Source organism: Carcharodon carcharias, chromosome 17 (assembly GCF_017639515.1).
Source record: "Carcharodon carcharias isolate sCarCar2 chromosome 17, sCarCar2.pri, whole genome shotgun sequence".
NCBI lineage: Eukaryota > Metazoa > Chordata > Chondrichthyes > Lamniformes > Lamnidae > Carcharodon > Carcharodon carcharias.
The window spans coordinates 84947191-84970913 of record NC_054483.1 but is presented as its reverse complement, the minus strand read 5'-3'; the positions used below and the strand labels follow the sequence as shown (position 1 = coordinate 84970913).

The window sequence follows — 23723 nt, the reverse complement described above, 5'->3', positions numbered from 1 at the left end:
AAGATGCACCGGTCTGATCTACTAAGTGACACAATAAAGACAAAGGCAATTGTGTGAAATAAGTATTGTAAGCCAGTGTAGATCAAAATGGAATTCAAACTGGAATTGAAGTTAAAACTACTGAAACCAGCCAGCACTTCCCAATGTTAAACCGATATAAAACCTGCTTTTGCCTCCTAGTAGAATGATAAATGAGGAGGGGCAGTGCATATAGTTACACTCACTATTGCCAGATAACTTTATTAATGAATTAAAAGCAATTTATGTGCAGCTTTAAAGCATCAAAAATTTGTAATGCAGGCTTTATTTTGAATTTTTTACTAAATGTTTTATAAGCAAATGAAAATAAGTTCTTACCTATTTTTGATTTTTTAGGAGATAGATCGGAGGTTTCTGCAATAACACGCTTTCCTCTGAGGGTTCTTTTTGAGGGACATGAGGATGCTGGTTTAAGCGACGCACTAGCAAGTGGTTGAACTGAAATTGGCTCTGCTGTTGCAACTTCACAAGATTTGTTAGACCTTGTAGCCCTCCTAGCTGGTTTTGAGGATTCCACTGGCAGGAAACTCGTCTTTTGTTCTTTGCCTTTATCTTCAACCTCAACTTTCCTGGATTGTATATTCTCATCGCCAGTTGTTCGCGCTTCAAGATTAGCTCTCCTCCCTTTTTTATCTATCAATTCACCTTTCTCTACTTCAGTAATAGCAGTTTCCTTGTCAGAGCAGTTTTGTTCTCTTCTGGCTTTCTTGCCCTTTTCAGCTTTGTTGGCTGAACTTACTATTACCTGTTTCTTTTCAGTTACACCCATGTTTAACTCCTGATTGATTACAGCTGAAGTATTTCTTTTAACCATTCCATGGCCACCTTTTCTGGGGGCCTTAACAGGATCAACCACTTCTTTCTCAATTTGTAGCCCTTCCTCTGAAATTGCTTGCACAACGGATGCAGCATCTTCCTTTACAATTTTCCTTTTACTGCATTTACTAATAGCTGTCTCAGGCAGTTTTTTGCCTTCAGATTTTGTTTTCTGAGCATCTTTAAACTCAGTAGATGCTTTTGAAGCCCTCTTAGGCAAATTCAATCTTTCTGCAATTTCCTCTGCGGTATCAATAACTAAACTTTCCATTTCACTTTCTGTTGCAGTCTTTGCAGACCTTCCTTTTCCAACACCTCTCTTCGGTCGAGTGTTCTCTTTGATTTCATATTCATGAGATGTCACATCCATTTTCTTAGTACTGCTCGTCACTTCAGCATCTCCTGTTCGCTTCATAGCTTGAGTGTTACTTGGTATTTCTGAATAATCAACCACTTCACTGCTACCAGAGACATTCAAATGTCTTCTCTTCTCTTGCACAGCCATTCCTCCGACAGCAATGTCAACATTTGACAGGCAAGCAACAGCTCCTTTAGGTGAGGCCTTTGCCCGCTGACAAACTTTACTTTTGCCTTTTTGAGTAATTGGTTTGATTTCTTGCACTAACACCTGTTTGCTTGCAGTATCCAATTGTGCATCAACTGTAGCCACACACTGCTGCTGTTCTGGTACAGCCTCACATTCAACCAGCAATTCCTTTGTTTGCTTGTCTTTCTTCATTGCCCTTGATGAAGGCATGGCCATTTTATGTTCGTCTTCTTTCCCTAAAGCTCCCCTTACTGAAACATGTGGTTCTTCACCAGTCGTTGCCATTAATTTCTGCCCTCTTGTGTTTCTTTTTGAATTTCTAGAAGGCAATTCCTTAACATGCTCTTCCTTAATTTGAGTTACTTTCTGTCCACCCTTCCCTCTCAGTGATCTTTTTATTGGTGTAGGTGATAGTTTTAAGACTGATTCAGTATGATTAGTCTTTTTCATTACAGGTATTCCTTCATTGGTATTTTCGGCATCTTCGTATTTATCGTTTTTAGTGAATGCTTGTGTTTCACGTGAAACATCAGTTTTGTTCCGTTTTGGCCTTCCTTTCTGTTCAGCTGATTCATGGGGTATATATGCATCAGTAATTCCCTTGCTGTTTGTATGCTCAGATTCTGCTGTTCTTGACGTTTCTATTGATACCGGTGAAACTTGCAGATTTACTTCCTTTTTTGCAGCTTTTCCTCTTCGTGACCTCTTTTCAAATATAGGCAATTCGGTTCTATTAAGTGCCTCTTGTAATGTCTCGACTGTACAGTCTGCTACTTTGGAAGATGCAATGTTAGAATCCCAGTTTACAGTTTTACTTGGAGCTTCATCCAATTCTTTCTCTTTTCGCAATCTCTTTGCTGGAACAGAATCCTGACTAACTTCTTCCAAAAACAAGTCTTTAATTCCTCTCCTTCCTCGTGCGGATCTAGATTTAGAGCTAACCAGGTCTTTCTTTGCAAGTATTTTTACGTTTTCAGTCTTTACTCCGTTTCTCTCAGATTGCTCTGGGTCAGAATTTACTCCTGCTTTAGCAACCTCTTCCTGATCTCTTAAACTACCTTGTGAGCCAATTGATTCCTTTATGTTCTCAACAGATGCACAGCGATCACGTCTCTTCCTTGTGTACCCATTTGTTGTTCCAGGTGGTTTATGTGCCTCTGTTTCCTCAATGTTTATATTCTTTCTTCTCTGTGCTCTTCCTATTCTAGTGAGTACTTTTGCATCTTCAACTGGATGATCTTTAACCTCTTCTATGTCTTTAATGCAGGTTTTTGGTGATGCACATCCATTTTTCATTATCCCTGATTCAACATTTTCAACGTTCTCCTTTTCTTGCGTTACATTTGAGGTCTTTGTTACAGCAGGTGATTTTTTCACTTCAGTAACTTGGATATTTTCAGTTTCTTTCTTTCTTCTTTGTGGTCTCTCTCTTAAAGTTGTATGCACCACTTCAATTTGGGCCACTGGAATTGGTTTCCTATCTTGTGTGGAGGTCTTTGCTGAAGTAGGTGGACTTATTACTTCAACTTCTTGAATATTTTGGGCTTCCTTCTTGGCTTCTAATGATTCCTTTACTGAAGTAATTTCATCTACTTCATTAATCTGCCCATTTTGAGATCCTTTCATGTCTGGTGTAGTTTTGCCAAGTGTGAATAATTCTGTCATCTCGTTGCTCTGGACATTTTGGACTTTCATCTTCCCTTTCGATGGTTTAATTATGGGTGAGACCAGCTTGTTAATTTCCTCAATTGTTCTACCTTGAGATTCATTCTTACTTGATGTGGTGTCCTTTGCTATTAAGCTAGGCAATCCTTTCAATTCAACATTGGGAATGTTTTGAAATTCACCCTTATCTTTCAATGATCCTCTCGTCTGTGGCTTCAACACAATTACTCCTTCATTCTGTTCATGGGATTCTCTCTTGCCTGTAGTTTTGTTTGGTGTAAGTGGCATTTTCACATCAGCATCTTGAACATTGTAATTTTTCTTCCCTTTTGTTGAGACAGGCAATTCTTCCAATTCAATCTTTTGAATTTTATCCTTTTCTTTCAACAATCTCTGTGGTTTCAACACAATTACTTCCTCACTTTGTTCATGGGGAGATTCTTTCCTGCCTGTAGTTTTGTTAGGCATAAGTGACATTTTCACATCATCATCAATTTTCTCCCTTGTTAACGATTTCCTCGTTGAAGCCATTTTGCTTACTTCCTCTGCAAATTCAATTGAACATCCATTCTTGTTTGGTGTGGCATTTATTGTTGTTGGGGATTCGTCGGCACCAGTCCTTTCTTTTAAAGATTGCCTCGTTGTTGGGGTCAGTTTGTTCACTGCAGCTTGTTCATCTTTAGATTCTGGAAAGAAAAAAAACTTGTATTTATATAACTCCTTTCACAAGCTCAGTCGTAAGGCTCTTTGGGACGTTCTAAGTGTTTTTGAAGTGTAGTTACTATAGCAATGCAGGAAATATGGCAGCCAAATTGTACACAGCAAGGTCCCACAAACGGCTATGTAACAACAGCCAGATCTGTGCTCTAGCAATGCTAGTTGGGAGTAAATACCGGCCAGGACAGAGGAAACTTTACTGATCTTCAGAGTGGTGCCATGGGGTCTCTAATGTCCAGCTGAGCAGACGACAAGACCTTGATTTAAATGGCATCTAAAAAAAAAACAGGATTTCCACTGCATTGGAATATCAGGCTAGATTTTGTACAAGTCTGTGGAGTGGGACAAGAGCCTGAAACCGTTTTGACTCTTAGGCAAAAGGACTAAAGAAGTGGTGGAATCCATAGCCTTATCTAAAATGAGACATTTGTGCCTATCTAAAGCTAGCTGCATTTATTAACACATTAGAGTTCAACAACTTTAGAACAACATATTATAGGTTTCAATGAGACTAAAACTACACAAGAAAAAACTAACTTCATGTTTACTAATTCTTACATTACATACACATGGATAAAGACATGGATTTATTCGATTGGCTTTACTATTTTAAGGCTGACATATACATATAATTAGATTAAGATCCCACATTAGCAGGAAAATTAAATTAATTTTCAGGCTACCTGACTGGAAGATCAAATGTTCTGACGACGGAAAAAGTTGTGTCAGACAAGTGTACAAATGTAGGTGCAACCTTTCATCAAGTATACTGCAAGCATTTTAACATCAGATGATCTTCAAAAGAATGAGTTAAACTTCTTGATGAGCACCTGATTATGAATTTTTTTTCCATTTTATAAGCCCCATTAATTGGGGGATCTAAGATAAATAAAGGTTTGAACCTGATAAAGGAGACCATGGTTTCAAAAAAAATGGGCCTTATGCTCAATTCCAACCCCACCCTCCCAACAGCATAACAGGAGCAGTCTTCAATTTGTCAAAGCTGCAGACTATTCCAGAAAAAAGGGGTGCAATTGTGTAGTCAGAAAGAGATCAGACGCTTTCTGACCATTATGACACAAATGGAATTTCCATGTGAGTGCACACATTGGCCTAATGCACATCCAAAATTACTACTTCCCTCACTAGATGCATGCAGTTAACTAGTCACTCTGGCAATGAAACTCAACAGTGTCAACACAGAAGCTAGGCTGATCAGTAGCAAGTAACATTCACACCACACAAGTGCCAGGCAATGACCATCTCCCCATGACGTTCAATGGCATTACTATCGCCAAATCCTCCATTATCAACATTCTGTGGGGGTTACACAGAAACTAGGAGTAGGCCATTCAGCCCTTCGAGCCTGCTCTGCCATTCATTATGATCATGGCTGATCATCCAACTCAATAGTCTGCTCCCAGTTTCTCCCCATACCCTTTGATCCCTTTCACCCAAGAGCTATATCTAACTCCTTCTTGAAAACATACAATATTTTGGTCTCAACTACTTTCTGTGGTAACGAATTCCATAGGTTCACCACTCTCTGGGTGAAGTCCTCCTCATCTCAGTCCTAAATGGTCTACACCATATCCTCAGACTGTGACCCCTGAATCTGGACTCCCCCACCATCAGGAACATCCTTCCTGCATCCACCCTGTCTAGTCCTGTTAGAATTTTATAGGTTTCTATGAGATCCCCCTTCATTCTTCTGAACTCCAGCGAATATTAATCCTAATCGACTCAATCTCTCCTCATATGTCAATCCCGCCATCCCAGGAATCAGTCAGGTGAACCTTCGCTGCACTTCCTCTATAGCAGGTACATCCTTCCTCAGATAAGGAGACCAAAACAACACATAATATTCCAGGTTTGGTCTCACCAAGTCCCTGTACAATTGTAGCAAGACATCCCTGTTCCTGTACTCAAATCCTCTGGCTATGAAGGCCAGCCAACCATTTGCCTTCTTTACCACCTGCTGCGCTTGCATGCTTACCTTCAGCGACTGGTATACAAGGACAGCCAGGTCTCGTTGAACACTCCCATCTCTCAATTTATAGCCATTCAGATAATAATCTGACCACAAACTGAACTGGACCAGCCATATAAATACTGTTACAAGAGCAGGTCAGAGGCTGGAAATTCTGCAGAAACTCACCTCCTGGCTCCCCAAAGCCAGTCCACCATCTTACCAGGCACAGCTCGGGAGTGTAATGGAATACTCTCCACTTGCCTGGATGAACGCAGTTCCAACAACACGACACCGCCATTCTGTTACTGTCGCTGGGTCAAAACACTGGAATTTCCTCCCTAACAACACTGTGGGTATATCTACATTACATGGACTGCAGCGATTCAAGAAGGCAGCTCACCACCATCTTCTCAGGAGGTATTAAGGATGGGCAATAAATGCTGGCCCAGCCAGTGATGCCCACATCCCAAAATAAAAATAAAAATTAAGCCAATCCAATTTAGATTATTCTTCCCAAAAATAAACAGTATGCAATGATCTGTTCAAAACCAAATCAATTTGCTCTTCAACTGTGCTTACAGTGACGGATGTTGACAATTATGAAATGAATTCACGCCTAGTATTAAATCTGGGCTGCATATGAATTGAAGTTCCAAAAGTAAATGGCCAATTTCTAAGTCACTGCTTTGCACATTTCCACACCGTGGCTGGAATTTAATGTGGAAGTCAGGGCCCTGCCCAGCAGCTGGAAAGTCAGGGTCGAGTAAGCCTCCACCAGCTCAGGAAGCCATAACACTATTTTGCAGGGCTAAAGCAATTAGTTACATGAGGTCATGGATTCAACACCACACAAAGCAGGATGTCCAGCCTCCATGAGCTACCAGCCTGCTCAGGGGTCTGGAAGCTTTTTGATCCCAGCAGCGCCACTGGAAGCAATCCTGGACCAAGCCAGTGACAGAGATCAGTGAAGTTAAGTGCAGCAGGCTAGCCAGGGCAGGCCCTGGCAAGGAGTTGGTTGGTGGTGGTGGGGGGGGGGTGGGGGGGGGGGGGGGGGGGGGGGGGGGGGGGGGGGGGGGGGGGGGGGGGGGGTGGGAGAGAAGAGGCGGTGGCAGAGCAGCAGCAGCAATCGAAATGCTAGTGGCAGGGTCATCAAACTGGGGCAGCTTTTTTCACTTGCTCTTTGTGGAGCACAGGGTGCCCAAACAGGAGGGAACCCCCACCCTCAGGCTGGCACATGATATGGGTGCCACCTACTGCTAGTAAAATACCGGTGGTGCAGGGAACAGGCCCTTAGGACAGTCTACTTGACATCTAGCTTACAGCAGGTAAAATACCAGTGGATGCAGGTAGGCGATTGGTACAGTGCCCAGAGCCATCCCACCTGATCTTACGCCTCCACCCCCCACCTGCCAATCACCAGGGCAGGGTGATTGTGTAAATTTCCAGCCCTGGTCTTTAAGTCTGGCACGTTATGGATTCCAAATGAACTGAAGATCTAAGAGAGTGACTACAGAGTGTGGTGAAATCAGCAGACCAACAGAATGCTGTTCATGGATGTGAAATAGATGCACTGGATCATAATACCTGGTCTAACTGTAGTAATGCATGAAAAGGAGATAACTATTCCAAGAAATTGAAGACAGAACTCTCGATATTGAAACTTGGGTTTGCTGATATTTTGGTTGTTGGCTACTATTTCTATCAGGGGAGAGGTCTTCACGCTTAAAAAACATTTATCTGCTGGATTTAGGAAAATTATTAGAAAAAGTTTAAAATCAGATTTCACTCCCTAGAAATTCATTAAAAGTATTACAAGTGAGTGACATGCTCAGGTAAATGGAAGATTTAGCCCAAATAATAACTGTATAATAATTCAATTTTTAAAAAAACTTACCAGTTATTTCCCTCTTTGAAAACTCAACATGCTTATCCTCAGGAACCGTTTGTGAAGCTTCAGGCTGCTTAGGTCTTTGCTTGCACTCTTCTTTGGAAGATGGAGAGGTTACACTTTTGGCTTGAACTTGTCCCTTCCTAGTCACCTGATGAAGCAAAAAAGATACTTACTCACAAAATAGCTAAGCTGTTCAGAACAAAAGTGTCTGCGAAAGACTCATGTTTCATATACCTAATTAACACTCCACTCAATTTTAACTTAAATGTAAAGAAACATCAGCTAGTTTAAGCATTTCACCATAGTCAAAGGATCAACTGTTCATAAGCACCCGTCTTGTCAGTCATCTTTAGGCCAACTTTAACTCCAACCAATATGGAGCTTGAAATTTTTTTTGAGGCAAACCCTAAACTAAAAACAGAAACTGAACTGAGAAAGGAAAAGAACAAATAAAAATAGAAAGAAAACTGACCCTCCCAGTATTTAAGAAAAATAAAAACAAACTGAGGCTTGGAAACCAAACCTTCTGGCAAACTGAGCCTATTTAAAAGGTAGAAAAGGACACCGATCAATCCAAGCCGGGCAATAACAGTTGATGAGCCCGCTCGTGCAATACAAACAAGTTGAAGACGACTGAAGAAGTCAGAGTCCAGATTCAGAAGCTGACAGTAAGTTGCTATAGCGTTTCGGTTACTGGAACATAACTTTGGTGGATCTGCACCAGCCAGACCGAGTTGAGCAGGTTCTGCAGACCTGTGCCATTTGTGAAGTCCATGCCTATGAAATTCGGGTTGGTTGTGTGCTGCTGTCAGCAGGGGGTCACACTACTTCTGAGGAGAGAGGCTGAAATTCTTCGTGGGGAAGACAGAGTTTGAAGGATTTTGTGACAGTATGGTCACCAAAATTCGAGTGGATTTGTAGGATTCGTCTTGGTTGTATCTGCAATTTAATGTGCAATTTATAGTTCATATTCAACCACAATTTGCCTATTAATTCATGTTTGACTCATGTTAACTCTGGATGCAGAGTACAAGATATATAGTATTTGGTGTTTGCTTTGTTGATGTGGAAAAATCTTATGGCTTCATTCTTTTAATAAATAAAAAATAAAAAAGATTACTGGCCTCCACCAAGATCATAACACTATATTGTTTTAATAGCATATGATGAAATGCCAGAAATCAAGTTGCCCAATTACTATTAACGACCTTGAAATTGTGTTTGATAATGACATAAATTGGAGCAATTTCAAGGGCAGGGGCATAAACACGAGGTTTTGTTTCTGAAACAGAAAACTGAATTTTGGCCAAATTTCCACCCACCTAATCATCATGCAGCAAAGTAGGCTTACAGGCTAAACTAGGTAAAAGGTAATACTTAAATGGATGTCCTTGAGACACCCCCAACTCTCTTTCCAGTATGCAAAGTGTGGCAGGTCACTTGGAACCAGCAGCTATACTTATTTTCCAACTGAGAAGGCACAGTAGCAAAGCTATATGTATAGCAAGATTATTGGTACAGGTGCAACAGATGAGAGACTAAAGCTGAAGAGAACTGAAGATAAAGTCAATGTCTTGCCATGGGATTTAGATAACGAATTAGAGAGGCAGATTCTGCACAACTCTTCTGTATTAGAATCCTATTTACACGCTGGTGTCATTTTCATAACACCACACTTCAAACTCTTGCAATGGGATAGCAGCAAAGTAGCAGGTGCAGATTGCCTGCTGTAGTGTCAGCCAACACAGTGGCAGCTTGTTACACAGTCACATTTCACTGACTCAAATCAACAGTGGGAGTTTGGCAGTCCTAAATGATTGAGTAGACCTAGTTAGGGTCGCACTGCTCACCTCCGTAGCATGGACGAAGGGGCTATAAAAGGCACCCTAAACAATGCCAGTTTCACTAACTGGTGGCCAGTTTACCAAAGCAGACAGAAGTCTCCCATAAGCTGTCAAAACAAAACAAAAAATACTTAAATATAGCAGCTTGGAATGAGAGAACATTCCAGGGGTCAACAGGTAGACTTGAAAAAGAAAGTGTGCTCAGCAGGGCACTAAGATGGTATAACTGTTGCTCTCAGCTAAGCAGAAGCTGCACTATCAGCCCCAGAGGCAAACATAGCACAGGGAATTATGCTTAATGGAACACTGCTCCTCAAGATGTATGTGTACCACCTGACCACCGCCAATGCATTGACTTCCAAGCAAACATAAAACAACATGGGTCCACCTTAGTTCCATACACTGACTATATGTTGGTCCACCAGGACGATGTCAAAAATGTTATCAGTCATGAGGTAAGCCAAGTATTAAATGGGCTATAGGCTCAATCTTACACTACAGGAGGCCATTTTGTTCAATATGCCCGTGCTGGCTTGCTATTTGAATGAACTAACTCATTTAATCCTACATTTCAACTTTTTCCCAAATCCTGTCCTTAGAGTACACTTCCAGTTGCCTTTTGAAAGTCATTATGGAATCTGAATTGACCATTTTTAGGTAGTGTGTTCTCATGTACCCTAAAGTTCTTTTGGCAATTATTTTAAATCTATGACGTCTGGTTACTGAACCACTTGCCAGAGAAAACCGTTTCTTCCTACCTGCTTTATCAAAACCCCTCACTTTTGAATACCTCTATTAGGTCTTTCCTTATATTCCTCAGCTCTGAAGAAAAATGTAATCCCAGCTTCTTCAATTGCTCCACAAAACTAAACTTTTCATCCTTGGTATCAACTTAGTAACCCTCCTTCGTATCCTCGCCAAGGCCTCAACATCATTCCTAAAGTTTGGTACCCAGTGTTGTACACAAAACTCCCACTGAAGCCTAAACAGCAACTTGTAGTAAGGGTGACTTCGGAGGACAAAAGCAACACCCCTACTTACAAAGTCATGTATCCCATAAGCTTTCATAACTGCCATATCAAATTGCTCAGCCACTTATAATATGCACTCCCAGGTCCCTCCGCTGTTGATTCCTCCCCCCACCACCCCCAAAGCAGTGCCATTTAGATCAGTAGTTCTCAAGCTTTTTTTGAGAGGATCCCTTTTCAAATGGGCTATAGTTATCACAAACATCCTCCATCTAAAACTATAATAAACTAATTTCTCATTTACATTTCTGAATGTAAGCTTCTTTAATGTCATGTTAAAAGGTTTGTTGAAATTTTGCCAGAGCTGTCTGATACAGTGAACATTGATGTGATTGCTCATCTTCCCTTCAGCTGAAAGACAATCTTACAGATTCAACAACATGCCTGTTGAATACTTCAACACACACCTTCCTGTTCTTCCTCATGTGAAATTGGGCTCAGTGGCTACTGTTGGGAACACTGACACGCTTTCAGGTGTAGTCCTCTACCGCCTGCCTACACACCACAAAACGCTGAGTGTTTCAGGGATTTCTCCACCATACCCCCAACGCCCCCCCATGTGCTGTTTATCGATCTATCTCCGCTAGAATATACTAACACGCTTGGTTGCAACACTCCTGCGATTGTGACACTGCCAATAAATGAGGTAACCAACGCATGTGCCCAACCTGCACCAGAGAGCAACAGGTCCCATTCACATGATTTTACAGGCCTCTGTAAAGTCTCTACAGACCCTCAGGGGTCTCCAGGTCACAGTTTGAGAACTATGATCTAGATTATACTGCTTTCTCATTCTGTTTCCCCCAAAAGTGCATTATTTCACATTTGCATGCTTTAAATTACCTTTGCTATGTGTCTACTCATGTCACCAGTCCATGTTTTCCTCTAGTCTGCTTCTATCCTATGTGTTATATTACCAAGTTTTGTTTTGCCAGCATGGCTTGAAATTCAGATCATTTATATGCAAAAGGAAATTGGCCTAATGCTCCTGGGTGGACCTTACTGCATATTTCCATCATGCAAAGGAAACATCCGTTCACCATTGCCCTCTGCCTCTAACCCTTAACCAGTTACATACCCAAGTTATCACTGCCCCTTTAATCCCACGTGCTTCCATTTTCCGAATGGGTCTGTTATATGGTATTTATCAAAATTCAATATGTATACATCTTCTGTACAACAATCATCAACCCTCAATTACTTCAAATAATTCAAAATCAGGTTAGTTAGGCACAATTTGCCTTTAACAAATCCATGCTGATTGTTCTTTATTAACAAACATTTCTCCAAGTGTGAATTAATGATACCCTCTACAATGTTCTCTAGTAGTTCCTTCCACAGATATTAGACTGGCTGGCTTGTAGTTACCAGGTTTATTCTGCTTCTCTATTTTGAATAGGGCTGTAAACACTTGCAATTCTCCAATCCTCTGGCATCACTTCCATATCCAAGGAGGATTGAAATATTGTCAGAGCTTTTTACGTCAATACTCTAATTTTCCTCAGCAACCTAGGGCGCATTCCATTTTGACTAGGTGACTTATTAACATTCGAGTGATGCCAACATTTTTAGTATCTCCTATTGTGTTTTTATCCTAACCAATATATATTCCCACTCCCTCTACTGCAACATTAACTTCATCCTCTTTTGTGAAGTCAAATGCAAACTACTCATTCCTTATCTGCCATATCCTCTGCCTCTATAACATTTCCTTGCTCATCTCTAATCAACCCCATTTCTTTAAAACTATCCTTTTAAATGTTAAAAAAAGGATTTTTGGGTTCTCTTTTATGTGACCTGCCAATTTTCTTTGCCTTTCTTATGTTTCCCCCTAATTAGCTCCGTGCACTCCATTCTGCTTGGTTTTCTACTGTATTTGGTATTCTTCAAAAACTCCTTTCTTCTGTTTTAACAATTCTTTTTGAATTCCAGGTGACTCTAGCTTTGGAGACCCAATTTTTCCTCAAGCAAATATCCATACAGTTCCATTTTGAAGACGGTGAGGAAAACTCCAGCCCTTGCAGCCCAAAACTAAAGTTTCTGAAGAACTTGTTCAAGAGTTCATTTGCTCATGATCATATACCAGCCTACCCCATAAAACTTCATGTGGCACGTAATAGCATCAAAGGGCACATGCTGCATGCAGTGAATAAACTCACCTACCTAGGAAGCAGCAAGCCACATGATATACTCCTAAACGATGAGGTGAACCACAGTTTGCTTATGGCTAAGAGTGTTATTGGAAAGCTTTGAGAGATAATGGGAGCAAAAGGGCATTAAACTGAAAATATAATTACTGCCTTGTAAGCCTCAAGTTAAGTATGAAATCTCTGGACTACCTAGTCACTACACCAGAAATCTTTCTTCCCATCTAAGTGAAAACGAATATGAAAATTTAATGTGGCAAGGGCACTGATGTTCTGAGGAGAGGAAATATGGCAGGAATAATGTGGGCTGGTGACCTGGTTTGAATGACTGATACTAAGTATTCAATAATGGTATTTCTATGGTGAACTGAAGCTAGGTAAGCACTTTTGTGGGGTCAGTTCAAAATATTAGGATTGCCTAAAGGCAAATACAAAAACTTTTACTGATGTATAGAAACATGGTATTTCTGACAGGATAACATGGGAAAAGATGATTCACAATGGCACGACAAAGCTCAAAGCAACCCGTAGCCGACTAGCTAAAGGAAACAGAGGAACAGTCAGCCCCCAGGTCAAACTGACATCAAATGTCCTGCATGGGAAAACAATCCTCACGAAAATTGGTGATTGTAAAGTCATGAGGACTTACAAGTTATATTAAATTAGAAATCAATCATAGGCCATTATCAATTAAAATGGACATACCAATAACTGAGTATGCTTTCACAGATACCATTTGAGTCCAGTTCTACTACCATGTTAAAAATTAAGGTTTTATTTACCTGAACATCTGATGGCAAACTTGAATTTCCACCAGTTTCTCGGGGAGGGTATTTTGTTGTCAATGGCTGTTCATTGTGCTGTTTTACAATGTGGCTCAATTTATTTTCAGATGTTTCCATTGTCTGTCTATCACTATATATCTTCTCAAGTGGTGTAGGTGGTCTATTTGTTTCCTCTTCACTTGCACTTGTTTTTGACATTTGTTGCAGCTTGAAATCTGAACTTTCTTCAGTTTTTATAGCAGTTGAAAACATTTCACTCAAACCACTATAGTCACAGCTTTCCACCTCCTTTCCTGGATGAAACAAATTTTTAATTCCAACATAACTAACCTCAGGAGATTCTGCTTTTTGTTTAGGTTCTGCCATGAGCATACGTAGTCCAGTAAAATCTTCCACTGGCTTGCTTTTTACTTTAGGCGTCTTCATGATTCTTTTTACACCAACCATATCTTCCACTGGCTTGCCTTTTACTTTAGGAGTCTTCATGATTCTTTTTACACCAACCATATCTTCCACTGGCTTGCCTTTTACTTTAGGCGTCTTCATAATTCGTTTTACACCAATCATATCTTCCACTGGCTTGCCTTTTACTTTAGGTGTCTTCATGATTCTTTTTACACCAACCATATCTTCTACCGGCTTGCCTTTTACTTTAGGCGTCTTCATGATTCTTTTTACACCAGCCATATCTTCTACCGGCTTGCCTTTTACTCTGGGTGTCTTCATGATTCTTTTTACACCAGCCATATCTTCCACAGGCTTGCCTTTAACTTTAGGCGTCTTCATGATTCTTTTTACAACATCCATATCTTCCACTGGCTTGCCTTTTACTTTTGGTACCTCGGGTACACTTTCACAAAGATCATTTAAACTAGCAGAGAAATCAGCTCTACATCTCAGTAACCGTGAAACTGAATTGTTGTATTTTCTATTACTTCTTGTACCAGGGGTAGTTAGTGGCGAGACAGTCATTACACCTAAAAGAAAAAGCAATACAGACATCTTAAAATGTGAAGTACCTTCAATACTGAAAAATTCCTCTACAACATTGCATTTGTGCAATCGGTAATCACTACTTACTGGACACATTCAAAGTAATATATTAATAAATTATCTGTGATACCTCCTGCCAGGTTTTTCTGTTGTTAACGTTCACATTTACGATTAAAAATATCAATGCTGTCCTGGCCAGCCTCCTACCTTGCACCCTACATAAACTTGAGCTCATCCAAATCTCTGCTGCTCATATCCTAACTCCCACCAATTCCTGTTCACCCATCAGCCGTTCTTGTTGATCTACATTGACTCAGAGTCCAGCACCACTTAGTTTTTAAAATTCTCACATTAGTTTCAAATCCCTCCATGTCATGGCTCATCCTATCATGCCAGCCTTATAACTCTACAAATTCTTTTGCACTCTTCTACTTCTGGCCTCTTGTGCATCACCCATTTTAATCACTCTGCTACTGGCAGCAGTGCCTCCGGCTGTCTAGGTCTAAAACTCTGGGATTCCCTCCCTAAACTCCTCAGTCTCTCTCTGCCCATGCAATATGCTCCTTAAATCAAGCTTCTGGTCACTGGCCTATCATCTCATGTGACTCAGTGTTAAATTTTATTTGATAGTCCTCTTGTGAAGCACATTATGATTCTTACCATATTAAAGGTGCTATTTAGATTATGAACATGTGCTTCTATCAAATATTGATCTTTAATTCACTGGCAGGAAACAGGAATTGAACTTTTAAAAAGCTTTTTTTCTTGATACAGGCTAAAGTGACTTCAACCTTCAACTTCAAGATGGCCACTAATTTATATTACTATATACATTCTGCATTCCAACCTATGGAAAGGAGACGCAAGTCTGCAAAACTCACCAAGGACAATGACTGTGCCCCCACAACTTCAGGGGCTATGAAAGACTTTCCTTCCTGGTGTATTGACAAGATATCAATGGAAATCACCTACAGTATTCAACAGCTGAAGATGAACCATTCAAAGGTTAATTGCTTAGAAAAAATATCTTAGTTTTTAAAATAGCTCTCCAGACGAGCTAATCAATTTATAATTAAAATAACAATTATCGTTCAAATTACTGAGAGTAGGACAGAGAAGTCATGTGATGAGCCAAACTCTGTTTAAGCTTGTGTTTTTTCAGCAGAACAGGACTAGCAGTTGAGTTGAGTGGAGCCCCTGCTTCTATATCTCTCTCTCCATCCACTTGACAAGCTTGGACCCTATTTACTAATTTGATCGTGTATCGATTTGCAGTAGACAGAGATTTTTAAAAAGAAAACCAGAATGCAGCTGAGGAAACTTGAAGTATAGACTTGGGAGTTTGGTGAGTGGCGGAGTTTAAAGTGGTAATTTAGTTCTTAAATTTTGCTCTTAAAGTCTAATCTAGTCTGTAATTAGCAGTAACTGGAAAGTACTTTATAACCAGGCTAAGTTTTTTTCTTTTTGCAGCTTAACAGAGTAAACTCACTATCTACTGTGAAAGCTAACTGATTGAATCTGGTTAATGTAGACCCAGTTCAGTTGGCTATATATACAGGCCTTTAAAACCCTACATGAAACCTCCTACCATCTGTGGATGAGGTTTCATGTTTTTTCTAGTTGCCACTGGGGCTCCTGGTCTGCCCACCAACCTTAAGGTGGACGGGCAGGTCCACTAATTACTTTAATTGATCTGTAAACAGAATGCAACTGAGGAAACTGAGTGCAAACTTCGGGCAGAGTTTTCTCCCCGTTGGTGGTGGTAGTGGTGGTGGGGAGGGGTGGGGAGAAGAGGAGGAGTTGATGGGTGGGCATGTGCGCACACGCTTCCAATTGGCGCCATTTTATGTGGGCGGGCCAATTAAGGCCCGCCCAGTGTGACGTCTGCAGGGAAGCACTATGCACTCCCTGTGTAGGGGGATGCCTAAAATCGAGAGTGCGCTCTTTCGCGCACGTGCACAAAAGAGCACATTCATCTCCCTGAGGCTAAGTGCTGCCTCAGGAATATCACCTCTACTTTCCAAAATATTAAAAATATAAAAAGAAAAATTCCCTTACATTTCCCCTCATGTGACAATGTCACATGAGTTAGGACATGTTCATAATTTCCAAAACAACTTTATTAAAATATTTAAAACCCTACATGAAACCTCATACCATCTGTGGATGAGGTTTCATGTTTTTTCTAGTTGCCACTGGGGCTCCTGGTCTGCCCACCAACCTTAAGATTTTGCTGCACCCCCGCCTTCCTGAAAAGTTAAATGGGGCGCAATGACATCGAGAGTTCCACCCAACGTGACCGTGCTTCATATTACATGTCAGCAAATGGGCCCCACCCCTGCTCGCTGACAGTAAAATCCTGCTCTTGGAGTTTGGCGAAGGAGGCCGGGGGGCGGGGTGAAGGAGGTGTTAGTTTCCTTTTTCTATCTTTCTCACCCTGTAGGAATTAGTTCTTATTCTACTACAGGGAAAGGTGCTGGCTGTTTGCTTAGTGTCTACTAAGTGGGTAAGTTCTATTCTATCCCTAAGGTTTAAAATAGTACACAAATTGGTGAAAAAGTTAATAAAAATATTTAAAAAGCAACATATATGAATAATATAATTAAGCAGTTAATTAAAACACATTAAGGATGGCAGGACAGGTGATATGACAAGGTTGCAGCATGTGGGACCCTGGATGGCCTTGCGATCCAGGGCAAATATATCTGCAGTAAGCGTTTGAAGCCCGAGGAACTTCGGCACAGTCCTTGACCTGGAGGTTGAGTTGCAGACTCTGCGACACATCAGGGAGGAGAAAAGTTACCTGGATGCTTTGAACCAGGAGGTCGCATCACTTAGAATAGAGTCTTCTGATTTGGTCAGTGGTCAGGGACAGGGAGGGTGTGACTATGAGTGAGGCAGGTAAGGTGATCCAGAGGGCAGGAGTGCGAGCCTCTGCAATTATCCAATAGGTTTGAGGTTCTCTTAGCTTATTTGGATGAGAGCAGTGGCTGCAGTGTGGATGAGCAAACTGACCATGACACTGTGGTAGAGGAAGCCATCCAAGTGGCGGAGCAAAAAGGAATGCAGTGGTAGTAGGGGACAGTATAGTGAGGGAGATTGACACTATTCTCTGCAGCAAAGAGTGAGAATCCAGACAGCTGTGTTGCCTGCCCGGTGCCAGGGTTCAGGACACCTGCTCAGGACTAGAGAGCAACTTGCAGTGGAAGGGGGGTGGATCCAGTTGTCATAGTCCATGTAGGGCCAACAACATAGGTAGAGCTAGGAAAGACATTCTGCAAAGGGAGTATGAGGAGCTAGGTACTAAAATGAAAATCAGAACCTCAAACCTATAATCTCAGGATTATTATCTGAGCCATGTGCAAATTGGCACAGGGTATGTAAAATTAGAGGTATGAACATATAGCTGAAAGACTGGTATGAGAGAAGTGATTTCTGGTTTGTGGGGCACTGGCACCAATTCCGAGGAAAGTGGGTGCTATGCCATTGGGATGGTCTACACCTGAACTGTGCTAGGACCAGTGTTCTTGCGACCGCATAACTACAGAAGTAGAGAGGGTTTTAAACTAAATAGTGTGGGCAAGTGATCAAATATGGCAAGATGTATATCAAAAGAGTAGAGATAAGGTAAGAGAGGAAAATAGGAAATGAGGGTTACAGAATGGCACCAAGGGACAGAGAGAAAAAAAACCTAAGAATGCACCAAGAATTAAGACTAGATGTTACAAAGATAACAAAAAGACTAAACTAAAGGCTCTGTATCTCAATGCAAGTAAATGAATTGATAGCGCACATTGAAGTAAATAAATATGATCTGATAGCCATTATGGAGACGTGGCTGCAGGATGACAAAGATTGGTCCTGAATATTGAGGGGTATATGACATTCAAGAAGAATAGGAAGCTAGGTACAGGTAGAAAGGTAGCACTGTTGATCAAGGATGACATGTGTGCAATAACTAGAGATGTCTTTGGTTCAGGAAATCAGCATGTAGAAACGGTTTGGGAGAGAATGAAGAATAGTAGAGGAAAAAAGACACTAGTGGGAGTGGTCTACAGGCCTAACAGTAATCACAATGTAGGATAAAGTATACAAGAAGAAATATTGGGTCCTTGTGATAAAAGGGGCAACAATAATCATGGGTGACTTTAATCTACTAATAAACTGGAAAATTCAGATTGGTAGTGGTAGCCTGGTTGAGGAGTTCGTAGAACGTTTGAGAACTTCTTAGAGCAGCACATTCTGGAATCAACCAGGGAGTAGGTTATATTAGACTTGGTATTGTGTAATGTGATAGGATTAATTATAGACCTCAGGATAAAGGCACCCCTAGGTAGCAGCGACCACATTATTATTAATTTTATATCCAATTTGAAAGGGAGAAGAGTGGATCTAAGACTAGTATTTTAAACTTAAATATAGGTAACTACGTGGGCATGAAAGCTGAGCTAGCTTAAGTGAACTGGGATACAAGGCTAGGGGATCTAGATGTTCTCATGCATGCGTCACAAAAAGTTACTATGCAGGTACGGCAAGTAATTAAGAAGGCTAATGGAATGTTTCCTTTATTACAAGAGAAATTGAACATAAAAGTAAGGATGTTATGCCTCAGTTATACAGGGCATTGCTGAGACCACATCTCGAATACTGTGTGCAGTTTCGGTCTCCTTATCTAAGGAAGGAAGTAAATGCATTGGACGCAGTTCAGAGGAGGTTTACTATATTGATATCTGGAATGAATGGGCTGTGTTATGAGGAAAGGTTGGGCAGACTTGGTTTGTTTCCACTGGAGTTTAGAAGAGTGATGTGTGACTTGATTAAAGTGTATAAGATCCTGAACGGACTTGAGTAGGTGGATATGGAAAGGATGTTTCGTCTTGTGGGTGAGCCCAGAACTAGGGGGCACTGTTTTTAAAATTAGAGGTTCCCTATAGGACAGAGATTAAGAGAATTATTTTCTCTCAGAGGACTGTATGACTTTGGCACACTGCCTCAGAAAATGGTGGACGTTGGGGGGTCACTGAATATCTTTAAAGTAGAGGTTGATTGATTCCCTTGCCTAACAAGAATCTAAGGTTATTAGGGGTAGAACTCGAAACACAAACAGATCAGCCATGATGTTATTGAATGGTGGAGCAGGCTCGAGGGGCCGAATGGCCTACTTCTGCTCCTATTTCTTATGGTCGTAAAGACTTAATTCCATAAGTGTTGTCAGAGGGGCAGAAAAACCGACTACAGCTTTGAACTACCTTGGTCTTGGAAGAAAGATTATTGGATTCTACATACAGTCAAAGGAAACAGCAAGCCACAAACTGTGAACTTCTTTTATTTCTTACAGACTTTAATTTGGCCGATCTACCCTCACTTACTCTGTAATTGATATTTGTGTGTGAGCTTCGAGTATGTGCTTGTGTGTATGTATCACTTAAATAGATTTCAATATAAATAAACTAATCTCTTTCTTTGAAAACCTGTCTGACTAGTTCTTTGTAATCACAGCATGTAAATAGTTAAGTACACATTAAAACTGAGAAGGGGTACCCTTAGCCAAAACTAAAAACCTGTTGCAGTCAACTGAGGGGGGAAAAGAGGGGAGTCCTTCGACTCACCTGATCATAAAATGCAGGTATTGTTTGTAAACTGGTTAAACTGAAATTAAATCCCCACCTGTGCAGGACTGTTGCACTACAGCACCACCTCTGGCAGGAAGGTGTAATTAGTTACATTATAAATCTATGACTTTGAAATGACGATAGGATTATATAAGAACACCATTTTAAACTCTCAACATTAAAGACCACACTTGATCGTGACTCCATGTGCAATACTATGAGATTGCCTAATCTTAAAAAGAGCTTACATAAACCACAGTAGTATCTCTGTAGTCATTTTGTCTGTCATGACTAGTTATTTTTGATGGAATCTTTGCAATCTGTCTTTACTTGCTTTACATTTCCATTTTATTCCTCCAAAAGCTGCATGGCACAGTGGTTCACAATACCAATAGCTTTTCTTTATCACCCTGTCCCTAAACAGCCATCCTGTACCCTTTCCCATACTTACAAGGCCTTACCTTTACGTTCCCCTTTGTTCATTATGTCCACTCACGCCCCAGCTCCTCCAACTAACTAGGTTTTACCTAGCTGTGCCTCAAGCTGATCCCACTATCCTGTTTCTACCTCGCTGACCCACCACACTTTAGTCACAATCTAAGCCAACTCATCCTGCCCAGCATCCTCTTATTGTTCAGTTTCAAAGTTCTAAGATGTGACAACATCTTTAAAGCACTTAAAGTACATAAAACAAAAACACAACAAGAGCTTTATAAAGTTTGTACATTGATTTCCAAGCGGGCAAACCAGCTTAATGCGGTAAAGATGGTGGGAAAGCGAAGCAGTTTGAGCTGGGAAAAGGCAATAAAAGCAAGCAGGTATGACAAAAGCAGGAAAGATGAGGATGCTGTGAAGGGACAGTATATAGGACTGGGGCAGCAATAAGGGTAGAGAGCCATCCTCTTAATATAGTCGTAAGTTGTATTGCACTAACCAGTTTCTTCAGGCGTTTTGATAACGGAGTCTTCAAATGACTTCTGGGTTACTGGATTGGCCAGAGCAGTTTGAGAATTATCAACAATGTTCGAAGTGCAGAGTACTGGGTATGCACTATCATTTTCATTTTTAGGAGTGCTGAACATTTCAGCTATACCTATATTAAAATAATAAAAGTACAAGTAGCATAAATATAATATTTTGTCAAATACAACAGCAACTTTGAAAACGGATATATAGAGAAGTCCCCAAACTGAAAGATTTCCTTCATGCTCATTTGAATTCTTCTTCTAGACTACATAATGGTTGCCAATATAGAGGAAAAAATTGGTTGTAACAAATTTCAGTTTGATGAAATGCATTACAAATACAAATTATCTTTTTTTTCCACTAAGCAAAGCTTTTCATTCTAAATTAGTTATCTTACTGGTCCAGCTAACATATAGTTCTTAAACTGCTGCAGTCCATCTAGTGCAAGTACACATAAAATGCTGTTTGTTCCTTTGCTGTCGTTGGGTCATGTGGTATCGTTCCAAGGCAGGATAGCATTTGGCTTAGAGGGGAAGTTACAGGTGTTCGTGTTCCCATGTGCCCTCTGCTCTTATCCTTCTAGGTTGGTAGAGATTGTCAGTTTGGAAGGTTCTCTTGTAAGAGGGTTGATGAGTTGCTGCAGTGCATGCAGTATACAGTACACACTGCTGCCAGTGCATGTCGGCGGTGGAAGGATTGTTTAAGATGGTGGATGGGGTGCCAGTCAAGCGGGCTGTTTTGTCCTGGATAGTGTTGAGATTGAGTGTCATTGGAGCTACACTCATCCAGGCAAGAGGAGAATATTCTATCACACTCCTAACTTGTACCATTTTTAGTAGAAAGGTTTTGAAGAGTCAGGAAATGAGTTATTTGCCACAGAATTTCCAGCCTCTGACCTGTTCTTGTAGTCACAGTATTTATAAGGGTGGTATGGGGGGGGATGATCAGATTTTCTCTTGTTGGAGATGGTCACTGCATGGCACTTATTTGGCACAAATGTTACTTGCCGCTCATCCACCCAAGCCCGAATATTGTTCAGGTTTTATTGCATATGGACACCAACTGCCCCAGCATCTAAGGAACCAAGAATGGTACTGGGCACTGTACATCCCTACTTCTGAATTTATAATGGAAGGAAGGTCATTCATGAACAGCTCAAGATAATTGGGCCTGAAGCAATGTCCTGGGACTGAGATTATTGGACTCCAATAACCACAACCATAACTTGAGTATCATTAAAAAAAAGTCCTGGTATCAAAGCTTTTCATCTTGTACTCATCAGGACAGCTGGCAAGAATTATAAACAGTATCGGGGGAACAACAATTTATATAACAGGTGAAGAGAGTGCTAATTTGTTGGCAAGTGGACTGATTCATGGAGGCACTGCCATGGGCCATAGTTGACTTGCCTGGCTTGAATGTGAACAAAGCTGGGCAATTAATTGTTCCATGCTGCATTCTCCTTGGCAACGCCTCTATCAGAATCCACTCGCCAACTAATCAGCACTCCCTTCTCATGCAGTAGAAATTGTTATTTCCCCCGTTACTATTGGTAATTTGTTGCGAGCTATCCTGATGAGTGCAAGGCAAAAAAGCTTTGATAGCGTCTCTTTTTCCAACAATACTCCAAGTTCTGTACTACCAAGTGACTAACCACAATCATCATCCTTTGTGCTAGATATGACTTCAATCAGTGCAAAGTTACCCCCCACCTCCATTTCCCCACAGAATTAACTTTGCTAGGGCTCCTCTATGCCACACTCAGCCAAATGCTGCCTTGATGTCAAGGGCAGTCACCTTCACCTCATCTCTTGAATTCAGCTCTTTTGTCCACGCTTGGATTAAGGCTGTATGAGGTCAGGGGCCGAGTGGCCCTGGCGGAACTCAAACTGAGCAATGAGCACGTTAGTGCTTAATAGCATTATTGACAACATCTCCCACCACTTTGCTGATGATCAAGTAGACTAGTGGGGCTGACCAAGTTGGATTTGTCCTGCTTTTTGTGGACAGGACATAACTGGGCAATTTTCCACATTGCTGGGTAGACGCCAGTGCTGGAGCTGTACTGGAACAGTTTAGTTAGAGGCGTGACTAGTTCTGGAGCCCAAGTCTTTAGGACTACAGCTGGGATGTTGACAGGGCTTGTAGTCCTTGCTGTATCCAGTGCCTTCAGCCATTTCTTGATATCACTTAGAGAATTGAATTGGCTGAAGATAGGCATTGGAGATATTGGGGTCCTCAGGAAGAGTCAGAGATGGATCATCCGCTTGGCATTTCTGGTTGAAGATGGTTACAAATGTTTCAGCCTTATCTTTTACACTAGCGTGCTGGGCTCCTCCATTCTGAGAATGGGAATATTTGTGGAGCCTCCTTCCTCCCGTTAGTTTTTTAAATTAGGCACAACCATTCACAACTGGAGGAGGCAGGACTAGAGTGTTTTGATTTGATCAGTTGCATATATGATCATTTTGCTCTGTGCATTGCACTCTGCTTCTGCTGTTTTCTTAGGCATGCCTGGTATACTTCTGCATTCCTCACTGAGCCAGGGTTGATCATCTGGTAGTAGTAAAGTGAGGGCCATATTGGGCCATGATTGTGGTTGAATACAATTCTGTTACTGATGGTCTACAGTACATCATGGATGCCCATTGGACTACAACCTTACCTACAACCTGATGGGTCTGGACAGCCATTTAAAATT

The 23723-nt window shown here is 41.1% G+C and overlaps 1 protein-coding gene across 4 annotated transcripts in view; it reads right to left on the bottom strand.

Moving 5' to 3' along the window:
* mki67 (marker of proliferation Ki-67) overlaps positions 1-23723 on the bottom strand; it is a 60098-nt gene that overhangs the window by 1377 nt on the left and 34998 nt on the right. For all 4 annotated transcript variants that reach the window (XM_041209821.1, XM_041209820.1, XM_041209823.1 and 1 more), the window contains exons 12-15: positions 20991-21149; positions 13449-14428; positions 7651-7795; positions 358-3753 (exon numbers count right to left, since the gene is read on the bottom strand). In XM_041209821.1, the coding sequence (XP_041065755.1) occupies positions 358-3753; positions 7651-7795; positions 13449-14428; positions 20991-21149 (4680 nt within the window). The remainder of the gene's footprint in view (positions 1-357; positions 3754-7650; positions 7796-13448; positions 14429-20990; positions 21150-23723) is intronic.